This window comes from Thalassophryne amazonica, chromosome 6 (genome assembly GCF_902500255.1).
Source record: "Thalassophryne amazonica chromosome 6, fThaAma1.1, whole genome shotgun sequence".
Taxonomy (NCBI): Eukaryota; Metazoa; Chordata; class Actinopteri; order Batrachoidiformes; family Batrachoididae; genus Thalassophryne; species Thalassophryne amazonica.
This window is the reverse complement of record NC_047108.1, coordinates 54,731,304-54,744,446: the sequence shown is the minus strand read 5'-3', so window position 1 is coordinate 54,744,446 and position 13,143 is coordinate 54,731,304. Positions and strand designations below refer to the sequence as shown.

At 40.5% G+C, this 13,143-nt stretch overlaps 1 protein-coding gene across 3 annotated transcripts in view; it reads right to left on the bottom strand.

Moving 5' to 3' along the window:
- The window catches only part of LOC117512205 (solute carrier family 41 member 3), a 91,543-nt gene that overhangs the window by 54,878 nt on the left and 23,522 nt on the right, over positions 1 to 13,143 (bottom strand). For all 3 annotated transcript variants that reach the window (XM_034172194.1, XM_034172195.1, XM_034172196.1), the window contains 2 exons: positions 9,800 to 9,907; positions 7,096 to 7,167 (listed from right to left, as the gene is read on the bottom strand). In XM_034172194.1, coding sequence (XP_034028085.1) covers positions 7,096 to 7,167; positions 9,800 to 9,907 — 180 coding nt within the window. The remainder of the gene's footprint in view (positions 1 to 7,095; positions 7,168 to 9,799; positions 9,908 to 13,143) is intronic.

The following is a 13,143-nucleotide window of genomic DNA, read 5'->3' as shown; positions in this document are numbered from 1 at the left end:
TTAGGCCCTGTCAAACCATTTATTAAAAATGCTGGCATAAATTAATGCAGCTGTCACACCTTGAAGACAGCCCTGTTTCCACCAAGTGGTTCAGGTCGGTACTGCACAGTGTGGTACAGGTCAGAAACAGAGTAATTTAACTTTTTTTTTGTCTTTGTGGATCATCTTCATTGTGTACAGAATGCTGATAAGTCTGGCTGTGGAAAATGCTGCTTTGAATGAATGGAGTGCTGTGACTCTTAAAACTTTTAAAGCTGTGACACTTTAAAATTTTAAAGCGCTGGTTGCTTTCTGATCAGGTCCGCTGATCAGACCTGAATACTGAAGCACTGCGATGATTTAAAATTTTAAAGCGCCAGTTGAACGCAATTAGGTGTGATCAGCCCTGACCACACCGACAGAAATGGCATTTTAAAAGTTATCACAGCATTTCAGGACCTGATCGATCAGGTCGTCCGATGATCACTCAGACAGCAACGGCGCCTTAGTTTAAAGAGTCACAGCGCTTATTGAGGTTTGTTCAGACCTGATCACAGTTGACTGGCGCTTTAGAAGTTTAAATCACAGTGCTTCTGTCTGACCAGATGTGATCAGAGCACAACACAGCTGAGAAAACACACCTGGAGCAGAAAAACAGAGGGACTCATTTTAGAACACTACGTTTCCAATCACAACAAGGAATTAAAAGTTTGTTTCCTAAATCAGGCTTCATGTGGATACAGTGTTCCTCAGACTGTGAAGGTGCATCGGACTGAAATGAACAGGTAAAGCCCCTTTACTCTGTGAGTGAATGAAAGTCTGTACACATGAAACAGATCGCAAAGTTCAGAGTCGGTTTTGTGTCCCCCCCAAAAAAGTAGACAATACTGCCATTTAAACTCAAAAGCATACTTAAAAATCCTGTTTCTTGTCAGCATTCTGAAGAGAGCAAGAGAGAGAGAGAGAGAGAGCGCGCTGTGTCTCTGCTCTTTTTTTCCAAGACCTGCTGTTTCTGTATTTATGAGTTACGGTTCGATTACCTGTTCTGAGCACACATACGTCCACCAGTTAGATCACCTGTTGTAAAGCACACAGAGGCGCTGCGGGCTCTGTGATCATGCAGCCACAAACACGCTGCACCTGTTCGACAGCTGATTCACTCTGGATGCACGCACTCAGTTTTTGGATGTGTACAGTTGCGCAGTGTTGTGCACACTTGCATGCAGTAGCGCTGTGTTGTGCAGAATTGCTTAAAAACTGTGTGCTTTCTGCGTCCAGCCCTCTATGGAGGGCTTTTTCCTGTCCTCCTCGCATAGACCTTAGCATACTGTTGCGTAGTGAGCAAAAACTCGGCATAGAGCTGCTTAAACTTGGCGTAGAGCTGCATAACTCAGTGTAGATGGTACACCACAATATGCAATTCTACGTTGACCCTGGTATGAAAGGGGCTTTAAGTATTGTTGTGTAATGTTTTGCCAAAGGCAGATGATGTGCTAATAACAACGTTATCATGATGACATGCAAATGCCAGAAGATGGTTTTGTTATGCATTTCTGATAAAAGTTAACGGATGTTTAGAAGAACATATGTTGTGTGCAAAATTTATGTTTTCTTTCAAAAGGAAACTATAAGGCCAGAATTTGGATTTAAGGGTGTAATATGAGCAAAGCATTTAATTTTTGAAGAAAATGAATATTGGATTAAAAACTCTGGTTTTACAGGAGGGGTAAATTTCCATGACTCAGGGCCTGATGACCTAGAGATGAACTTTGCAGGCCTGGTGATTTTCCATGAAATGGTCTCATCAAACCTGCATAAATGATGTCATTAATAGTTGTTTTAATTGGTGTAAAGATTGGGGTCACCCACTTTGGGTGGAGACACTGACACCTGAAATGTATAAAAGTGGCTTTGTCTTTTCGAAGTGGTCCTGATGTTTTGCTGTTTTATGGGGACTCTATGAGCTGCTTCCGTTTGCCAGCAAAATAAAAACTGTTGCTTTGGGCCTTGATTCTCTGACTTTTCTTGTCACCTTCAAGAACATATTTTAAATGACTGAGCACAGCTAATACATTTAGACTCTTGTCTGGTGATCAGGGATTTTGTCCTAAGTCTCTATGACAGTATCCCAAGCTTTTGGAAAAATTGGATGCAATACCTTTGCTCAAGTCGTTCCGTCATGTTACTCCAAATGAGAACCCAATGGGAGCTCAGTACGCATGCTCACTGTAAGGCTGACTGCCAGTGACTAAATGGACAAGTGTGTCTAAACCTTTGACTGTTACTGTATGTACAGAGAAATCACACATTCAGAAAGAAGAAGGAAAAATACTAAATCTTTGCAGCCTTTCTGTGTGTAGTCACTCCAGCGATGCCTTTATGTGTGGAGTTTGCATGGTCTCGCCATTTGCGTGGGTTCCCTCCGGGTGCTCTGGCTTCCTCCCACAACCAAAGATATCCATGTTAGATGAACTGGAAACTTTAAATTAACCATACAGTGAGGCAAATAAGTATCTGATCAACTGTTCATTTTGCAGGTTTTCCCACCTACAAAGAATGGCGAGGTCTGTAATTCTTTTTATCATAGGTACACTTCAACTGTGAGACAGAATCTAAAAAAAAAAAAAAAAGAAAAAATTCAGAAAATCATATTGTATGATTTTTAAATAATTAATTTGTATTTTATTGCATGAAATAAGTATCTGATCCAATTGAAAAACAGACCTTAATATTTGGTACAGAAACCTTTGTTTGCAATTACAGAGGTCAGACATTTCCTGTAGTTCTTGACCAAGTTTGCACACTGCAGTAGGGATTTTGATCCACGCCTCCATACAGATCTTCTTCAGATCTTTCACGTTTGGAGTTTTAGCTCCCTCCAAAGATTTTCTATTGGGTTAAGGTCTGGAGACTAGCTAGGCCACTCCAGGACCTTGAAATGCTTCTAACAGAGCCACTCCTTAGTTGCCCTGACTGTGTGTTTCAGGTCATTGTCATGCTGGAAGACCCAGCCATGACCCATCTTCAATGCTTTTACTGAGGGAAGGAGGTTGTTTGCCAAAATTTTGTCCCTGATGTCCTTAGACAGCTCTTTGGGCTTGGACACAGTGGATAGGTTGGAGTGTGATTGATTGAGTGTGTGGACAGATGTCTTTTATACAGGTAATGAGTTCAAACAGGTGCCATTAATACAGGTAAAGAGTGCATAATAGGAGGGCTTCTTAAAGAAGAATTAACTGTGAGAGACAGAATTCTTGCTGGCTGGTAGGGGAACAAATACTTATTTCATGCAAAAAAAAAAAAATGCAAATTAATCATTTAAAAATCAAACAGTGTGATTTTCTGATTTTTTTTTTTTTTTTTAGATTCTGTCTCTCATAGCTGAAGTGTACCTACAAAAAAAAAAAAATACAGACTTCTCCATCCTTTGTAGGTGGGAAAACCTGCAAAATTGACAGTGCATCAAATACACATTTGCCTAACTGTCGGTGTGTGTGTGTGTGTGTGTGTGTGTGTGTGTGTGTGTGTGTGTGTGTGTGTGTGTGTGTGTGCGCACAGGTATGAATGCATTTTTCTGTCTATATGAAGCCCTGGGACAGGCTAACATCCTGTCCAGGGTGTACCCCGCCTCACGTCCTATGAATGATGAGATAGGCTCCAGCCCCCCACCCATAAGCCTTAAATGGAGTAAAATGGATAAATATTTCTAAACAGACTTTCTCAGGACTCAAACCACTAAACTAAATAAACTAATAATAAAATAATAAATGCTAATAATAAAAAGTACACTGCAACAATGTACAAAAATACTAAATAGCTGATAATATAGAAAAAAGTCAAAGTCAAAGTGAACTTTATTGTCAATCAAGCCATGCAACAGTACATTACACAGAAGACTGAAATTGCGTTTCCTCAAACTCCAAATGTGAGGCTAAATCAGACATACAACTAAATATAAACTAGACATGAGACATCATTAAGACATACGAGCGTAAAGTACAAATAAAATATCAGTAAAAGAACAACAATCAACACAACATATACACAAAAGTGAGCATACATTTCCAAGACTGTCACAGTGTTTCAGAATGTAGTCAGCTGAGGTATGTTACTGGAGTGCAATAGTACTGACTACAACATTGGTGCAATGTGGCAAAAGTGCAGAGTAGCAGCATAGAGATGAATAAGTTTATAAACTTTTTTTGTGCAAAGGAATGTACATAAAAGTAGTCTTTAGGTATCTAGTGTGTGTGTGGGGGGGTTATGCTCTTGCTTTCGGGAGCGAGTTTAGCAGTCTGATGGCCTGTGGGAAAAAGCTGTTGCTGAGTCTGGTAGTCCTGCAGCGCATACTGCTGTAGCGCTTGCCAGATGGTAGGAGGGTAAACAGTTTGTTTGAGGGGTGGGTAGGGTCTTTTCTTCTGTGGCAGCGGGATGGGTACAGGTCCTGTATGGATGGTTGGGTTGACGTGTAATCTTCTCTGCTGTTCTCACCACTCTCTGTAGCGCTTTCTGGTCAGCAACATGGCAGCTGCCATACCAGACTGAGAGACTGCTGGTGAGGATGCTCTCAATCGCACCCCTGTAGAAGATGGTGAGTGCTGAAGGGGGAAGACTGGCTCTCCTCATCCTACGTAGGAAGTGGAGGCATTGCTGTACTTTTTTGACAAGGGAGGTGGTGTTGGTTGTCCATGTCAGGTCATCGGTGATGTGCACCCCCAGGAACTTGGTGCTTTTCACTGATTCCACAGCACTGCCATTGATGGTGAGAGGTGTGTGAGGCTTGTGATTCTTCCTAAAGTCCACAGTTATTTCCTTTGTTTTGTTGACATCGAGGAACAGGTTGTTGATGTCACACCAGTTGATGAGATGGTGTACTTCTTCTCTGTAGGCTGAGTTGTCATCGTTGCTGATGAGGCCCACTACTCCTGTGTCATCTGCAAACGTGATGATGTGGTTTGAGTTGTGTCTGGCACAACAGTCATGGGTCATCAGGGTGAACAGAAGAGGGCTCAACACACATCCCTGGGGGACCCCTGTGTTCATGATGGTGGTCTGTGAGGAGTTTTTGCCAACTCTGTGGTCTGTTGGTGAGAATGTCCAGTAGCCAGTTGCAGAGTGGGGTGCTGATACCTATAGTACTCACTTTGTTCACCAGGTGTTGTGGGATGACTGTGTTGAAGGCAGAGCTGAAGTCAATGAACAGCATCCGCACACAGCTGTTTTTGTTCTCCAGATGAGCCAGGCTGAGGTGAAGTGCTGCTGCTACGGCATCATCAGTGGAGCGCTTGGGATGGTATGCAAACTGGAATGGGTCAAAAGTGGCAGGTAGGCTGGATGTTATGTGAGCCTTGACCAGCCTTTCAAAGCACTTCATCATAATGGGAGTGAGTGCTATGGGCCGGTAGTCATATACAGTTGTTGCTGGAGATTTCTTGGGTAGCGGTATGATGGTGGTGGCTTTGAAGCATTCTGGTAAGACGGCTTGGCTCAGAGAGATGTTGAAGATATCTGTGAGAACATCTGTGAGTGAGTCAGCACAGTCTCTAAGCACACGCCCAGGTATACTGTCAGGGCCAGCAGCCTTCCTGGGGTTCACTTTTTCAAGGGACCTCCGCAAATTAGACAGGTCCAGTTGAAGTGTTGCACTGTCCAAGCAGTGAGGGGCTTTTGTTGGAGTGGTGGTGTTGTTTTCTTCAAAATGACTGAAGAAGACATTGAGTGAGTTAAGAAAGTCTGTGCTGTCCTTGCAGGGTGGGGGGGGGGGGGGGGGGGGGCTATAGTCTGTTACTGACTGAATGCCTTGCCACAGGCGTCTTTGTGTCTTTCTTTTGTGTCGGTGAAGTGTGATAGGATTTTCTGTCTATAGGCATGCTTGGCTGCTCTCATGCCCCGGTTCAAGTTGGTGCAGTTCACAAAAAGGTGCGGTTCACTCTCCAGTGCAATTTATACTTGGGTTTTTCCTTTTCAAGAGGAGTTTTTTTTTTTAAACAACTGCAAATTCTACTCGGGTGTGACTTATACTCTGGAAAATACAGTAATTAAAACACTATGTGATTGATCAGCTAATCTTTTCAATCATCCAAATCCGGGTCAATGTAATATGTCTAAAGACACTTTTCCAAAGCAACTGTAATTGAAATTTGCAACCATAACAGTACCCTTTCAGTATTGGCACTAGTTATGGCTGTAGTTACAATTTGCTTTTCGTCCAGTATCACTAGGAACTGTACCATGGTTTGTAAGGTCACACTTGTGGAGGTCCGGTGGGTGATCATCATATGAAAAGTGGCACTGTACAGCTTTATGCTTCCAGTGCTGCTCACTCATATTTCCCTGAAAACCTTTTCATAAATTTTGTTGACTTCCAGTTCATGCAATATGATCAGGAAGCTAGTAAACCCATTATTTTACTGAACACATTACCATACGCTTTATAGCTCATGCAGTTAACATAAAAGTGGTAATCCTGTTGGTATAGTTTTATTTTTTGTGCAGAGCAATTACGCGCCATGGTGACAGTGCAGCTCCCTTGCAAAGCAAGATTCCCCTCAGTCTGTAGAATGTCTTGGATTTCATGCTGCATGATGCCCTCTGAAAATTCCCATTACAGACTACAACAGGCTACCAATGTGAGACTTGAACCCCTGCGTGATATCACAGGATGTGACCGCTTCCGGAGACAGCCTGCCATTGCGCAACATAAACACAGTATCACTTCACACGAAAAGATGGTGTACAGTTTTGTTTGTGGCTACAATCACTGAAGCAGTCCTGAAAAGTGCAAAGGTTTTTTTTTTCTTTTGGTTCCTAGTGCAGAAAGGAAGACAAGGAAAATGGGAGAGGTTGTGTCGGTAAGATTTAGTGAAATTTCATGTGAATAATGATAATGGGGCTGTCCCCAGAAGTAGGATTACTGCGTCATATGCTCTTTCATTTAACCCCTTTACTGCCCACCCTCAAACAAGACTATGCTGCCCCATATGTGCTGTTCATCATCATTATGATAAAATATCAGCTTTATTATTTTGTGTCTTTCCAAATGTGGATATAGACTACCAATACTGCCATCAGTAAAAGCATACATTAACTCGCCAGAGTTTAGGGTTTAAATGTTACCTGTATTAGGGCCATGTTGCTGCACACCATGCTCCATTGTTTAACAGGATCATCCATTTGGCCCGTGTTGGCCTAAAATCAGAGACAAAAACACTGCAATGATCTTGAGGGAGAAGCATCATTTTTTAAACACACTTTATAATAAATGGTAAATTTATCAGGGCTGTGAAATGAAAATTGTGAAATCCGAGGAAAATTCGCAGGGGGTCTAGGGGGCACACCCCCTGAGGAGCCGGGGTCTAGGACCTTGTGGGGCCCCAGAAACCAAATTAAATTTTCATCTACGGATACATTTTCAAAATCTCCTGGAAGAACAAATCTCAATATTAGTGCATATTTAAATGATCCTAGATTCAACCTTTCACTGTCAATGATCATGTTGAAATAACAGAATGGAAGTAGGACCTGGAGTGATTTTCCTTTTAATTGCAAACCAAATTATGCATTAACTCAGAACAATTAAACTACATAAAATTCATGAAGACTGAAAAGACTGTTAAAGTATTTCAAAAACCACAGCTAAAGCTTGTAGAATATTTTAAAAATCAGGGTAAAATATCAATACCTTATAGTAAAAAGCCACACATTCTTGTGTAAATTCCTGTAAAGCCACTCAAAGCCACAATGTCTTTTTTCCCATGAAAAAAAGTCTACAATAAAAAATAATTTACATTCTTGTGTAAATTCATGTAGCCTAAATTCATTCAAAGCCACAGTCTTTTTTCAATGAAAGAAAGTGTAGATTAATGTCAACACTTGTCTGTTGCACTACCAGTTGCACATTCATGGATGAGTGAAACTTGATGGCTTTGCTTTCTTCCACTGTCACTCAGTTTTTGAGAACAGCCAACCCCAGGCAGAATTCTCAAGTCCAAGATATGGAAAAAGAAACCCTCAATTCAGTTTTTTTTTAAGTAAATGCACAGGAATCAAAGATGTACAGTATTTATGTAGGTATGCAGCTGTAGACTGGTTAAAAAAATGAGAAAATGTGCTGCTTGACAATTCAAGAAGCATTTTTGGGGAAAAGCAGGTAAGCCACTTTTTCTGGGGTAGTTTTTCACACTGAACACAAATCTGCGTTCTTACAATTGACTGTTGGAACAGATGTTTGCATCATAAGTTTATTTTGCACCTGGTGACCTTTAACCTTAATTAGGAGTTTAATTAGTTAAATTGTGCAATAAAAAATGAGAATAATCTTGCTTAGAAATTACTTATGGATGTGAGTCAGTCAAACCATTTCACTTGTGTTACGAACTATGCCTTCACTGCGAAGGCATAGCTCGTAACACTGAAGTTAATTGTTTTTGGATTATCGATAATGCTTCAGAGGTTTTAAATAAATTTAAAAAGTTAAACAAAACAAAAGTAGCTACACATTTTGATAGTTTTTGATTTTTCCACCCTGTATACTAACAACCAACATGACCAACTTATATATAGTATCAGTGAACTAGTCAGGGAAGCTTTTAGAATTAGAGGTTCTAAATATATCATTATTAGAAATGATAGCACAACATATTGGTCTAACACTACATCAACACGTTATCATAATATAACTGAGGAAAATATGATTGAGCATATAGAATTCCTTGTAGACAATATCTACAGTAACTGGTTATGCTAATTGCTGATTTGCAGCAACAAAAATACCACTTTTTTCACCATATATTTTATAACATTTATATGTTTCAATGTTGTTTTATGGCAACTCAGCACTTTGATAAAGCAATGCCATTTAAAATAATTATTTTTGTTCTTTCTTATAAACTGTTTTATTCTTTATTATTTTATATTTCAACAGCCAAGGGACATTTGACGATTTGTTGATTTTCAAGTATTTTAAGTTTTCAAATAATGTTCTGTTGTTAAATAAAGTGATGGAAGGAGAGAAAAATTGTTTCCCTGGCACATTTTTAAAAAATTCCCCGCTAATCCGATTAGTTGATTAATCGTGTCGAAACCCCATCAGATTCAGCGATGATCCAAGTAATCGTTTGCTGCAGCCCTACCGCGGAATCCCGCCGATCCGCGGAGTTTTCACAGCCCTGATTTATAAAGAGTTAGGAAATAGCGATGTCACTAATTCAACGTCTAACAGGGCAGGTACCCATGTGGACACTGGATCAGACAGGTGGGAAACACAATACAGATTAACCAAATGATCAAACTCCCTTTTTTGGGGGATGGAGAAAAGTATGAGCAGTGACACTTCTAATACCATATTTGCACATCTGAGGGCCCAGGGTCGAGCATAAAGCCACACCATTTTTTGAAGAAAGTTAATTAGACACCACACAAAATTAAATTATTTTTTTTAATTAAAGTTTAATACATGGCCACCTAAATTACATGAATTCTGTGACACCACCCCAACACAACAGAAAAGCAAGTTGTCATGACTTATCATTAATATCTCCCTGTCACTCTCACACACACACACACACACACACATGATCCAATCCATGAGTAAAAACCTTTTACTCATTTTATTAGCATTGTTTTCATAAGACTGTACTAAAAAACAAACAAACAAAAAAACAATGGTTGATAAACTTACAATAAGATGGAAAATTAATAAATAAATAAATAAAAAACAAAGAAAATCATTCTCTTAAGTTATAAAACAATCCAGTAAACATAAGGAGTGAAAACTATGAAAGCACAAGATGAGAAAAGAAGATTTAAGAGTTCATCTTACAGCTGTAGAAAGGCGAGCAGCCAGGGTCATCTCAAGGTTTCCTTTGAGTCCAACTAGTGCAGGCACAAGAATAAACACTTCTGTGATCACCTTAAATACTTCCCAGTGCTGCAAGACAAGAAATTCAAAATTGTAGTCTTTAACATTCACACATTATTTTGACATACCATATATTAACAACTCACTGCCATCACCAAGCACGTGGCCTGTTTTAATCATTCCATTTAAAAAGCTCAATTTCTGAAGTCAATGGGTGCCCTTTTGTTTGCTGTAATTATTATTGCAGTCGGTACATTGTTACAATTATTATCACAGTCATCATCCCATCAACTGCTGTGGTATCATCTAAACTTCATCCTCTACTCATGCAGTAAAATAAGTGCATCATCATATACTGTATTCCAGCTAAACCCAGGAGCTTACTTTTCCACATCTCTGAGCATTATAATACAGCATGTCATACTGCACAGGTTCAATGGGTGTACAAAAACATACAGTGCATCTGGAAAGTATTCACAGTGCTTCACTCTTCCCACATTTTTTATGTTACAGCCTTATTCCCAAATTGACAAAATTCTTTTTTTCCTCTCAAAATTCTACACACAATACCCCAAAATGACCATGTGAAAAAAGCTTTTTCGAGATTTTTGCAAATTTATTAAAAATATATTAAATTTATTTCTCTGATCATCCTTGAGATGTTTCTACAGCTTAACTGGAGTCCACCTGTGCTAAATTCAGTTGACTGAACATGATCTGGAAAGGCACACACCTGTCTACATATAAGGTCCCACAGTTGACAGTGCATGTCAGAGCACAAACCAAGCATGAAGTCAAAGGAATTGTCTGTAGACCTCTGAGACAGGGTAGCCTCGAGGCACAAATATGGGGAAGGGTACAGAAACATTTCTGCTGCTTTGAAGGTCCGAATGAGCACAATGACCGCCATCATCCATAAATGGAAGAAGTTCAGATCCACCCGGACTCTTCCTAGAACTAGCTGCCCTTATAAATTGAGCGATGGGGTAAAAGGGCCTTTTTTGTATCCTAACTCTTAGTACTATTAAACACCAGACTATGGAAGAAATGCTCTTCTTGTCCATTTACTACCTTATCGTGTTCAGGACAAAAAAAACAAAAAAAAAAAACATGACATCACACGGTCACATGGGGGCAGCGTGACGACATCTTGGCAAGGATAAACTTACGATAACAATATGTCATCTGTCAGTAGGATAATGACCCTAAGCACACAGCTAAGATATCAAAGAAGTGATTTCAGGACAACTCTGTGAATGTCCTTGAGTGGCTCAGCCAGAGCCCAGACCTTAATCTGATTGAACATCTCTGGCGAGATGTGAAAATGGCTGTGCACCAACCTGATGAAGCTTGAGAGATGCTGCAAAGAGGAATGGGAAAAACTGCCCAAAGATAGGTGCACCAAGCTTGTGGCATCATACTAGAGAAGACTTGAGGCTTAATTGCTATAAAAGGTGCATCAACCAAGTATTGAGCAAAGGGTGTGAATACTTATGTACTTGTAATTTCTTAGGGCCCCTTCACACATAGTGTGACGTTTGGTAGAATACAGTGAAACAGCGTGAGTTATGCGCACCACGAAACATTGCGCCAACAGGCAGGCATGCACAATGCTGGTGCACGTGGGAACACAGTGCCAACAGCTGCAGCTGGAAAAAAAAAAAAAAAATACATGTTACCCACAGGATTCAAACCCGTGCCCTCCAAAAGCTCTGATTGCCAGTTGGAAACTTTACCAGTGAGCTACCATCGCTGTCCTGTGACAGGTGCTGGAAACTGCCTCATATCAGGAAGCACATGGACGTATTTAAAAAAAAATAAAAATGACGCACCATATAAAAAACATTGCATTGTATTGTATCAAATCCCTCTCATTAAGCGAGCAATTACAAATACGATCCATCTGTTCCTCTGCAAATGACCCATGGTCACTGATGCACAGTCATGAAATGCCATGAATGAGAAGCAGTTCACTCGTCTCATTCATGTCTACATTTGCTAGTGCGTGTCCTGCCAACACGTGTTTCTTGTGGACGATGTGCTACTGGACACTGCGTCATGTGGAACAGAGCTCACGTGGGTGACGTGACAGTCAGATCGCCCACTGCGTGTTATGATCTGACGGTCCATTTCAACCTGGGGCAGCCTGTCCAACTACGCACCGTGCGCTCGCTGCAGCCTGTAGCCACAGTGACATGTTTTTATTTGTCCACTTGATGACAGCAAACATACACACGTGTGTCACAGTGGTCAGTTGTTAGTCCATGTCCATCCAAACACAGTACTGTCCAGCTGGGATGTCCAGAATGACAGATCTCTACAGCTGCTTCAGTGGGCAGCCACACCTCCTGTCAGTTTTTAGCACACACACCAAAGCCACACTCGTGGGACACTTAGAGAAATTTCACTACCAGTACAACAATGATTGTCTGCAGACTGTTACCATGCCAAGAGTGCAAATGGCCAAATATTTTGTAAGTGCCATGCGAGCGGTGTTAGATGTTCGTGCGTGTCACCTGACATTTGGCACAGCGCACACTCTGTCTTTCACCAGCTGCTGTGTGCAAATAGTTGTAGAAACATGTGTACAAGGCGTTGGAAGCAGCTACAAAATTACAGTTTGCATACAATTCCTGCTTCATGGGCACTTAATGCACAATTGGACCAAATTCGCACAGAGTGTGAAGGGGCCCTAAGGTGTGTTTTTTATACAGTTGCAAAAATCAAATTGCCATTATGGGGTGTTGTGTGTAGAATTTTGAGGAAATAATGAATTTCATCCATTTTGAAATAAGGGTGTAACATAACAAAATGTGGGCAAAGTGAAGCACCATGAATGCTTTCTGGATGCACTATGGTTCTCAGCATCTGCCTCATAATGTCTGACTTCAAGTGCAGCTGACAGGTCCAAGCCAGTTCAGATCCTTAAATAGATCCCCATAAAAAAGAATAAAGCTGCTGCCAAGACTGGTGTGTGTGTGTGTGTGTGTGTGTGTGTGTGTGTGTGTGTGTGTGTGTGTGTGTGTGTGTGTGTGTGTGTGTGTGTGTGTGTGTGTGTGTGTGTCAGACAGACTGGTTATATTTCTAGGAAAAGTGAATTCAAGAAGCATTTTTGAGAAAAAGCAGGCAAAGCATTTTTTTTTCTGGGGTAGTTTTTCACACTGAACACAAATCTGTTTGATGAGCCATAAAATGCCTAATAAGGTCACTAATTAAGAGTCAAAGGTCAAGAGTGCAAAATTCAACATTTTTTAAAAAGTGTTATTTGACATCTTCAATCAAGATACACAACTTATTTTACAATA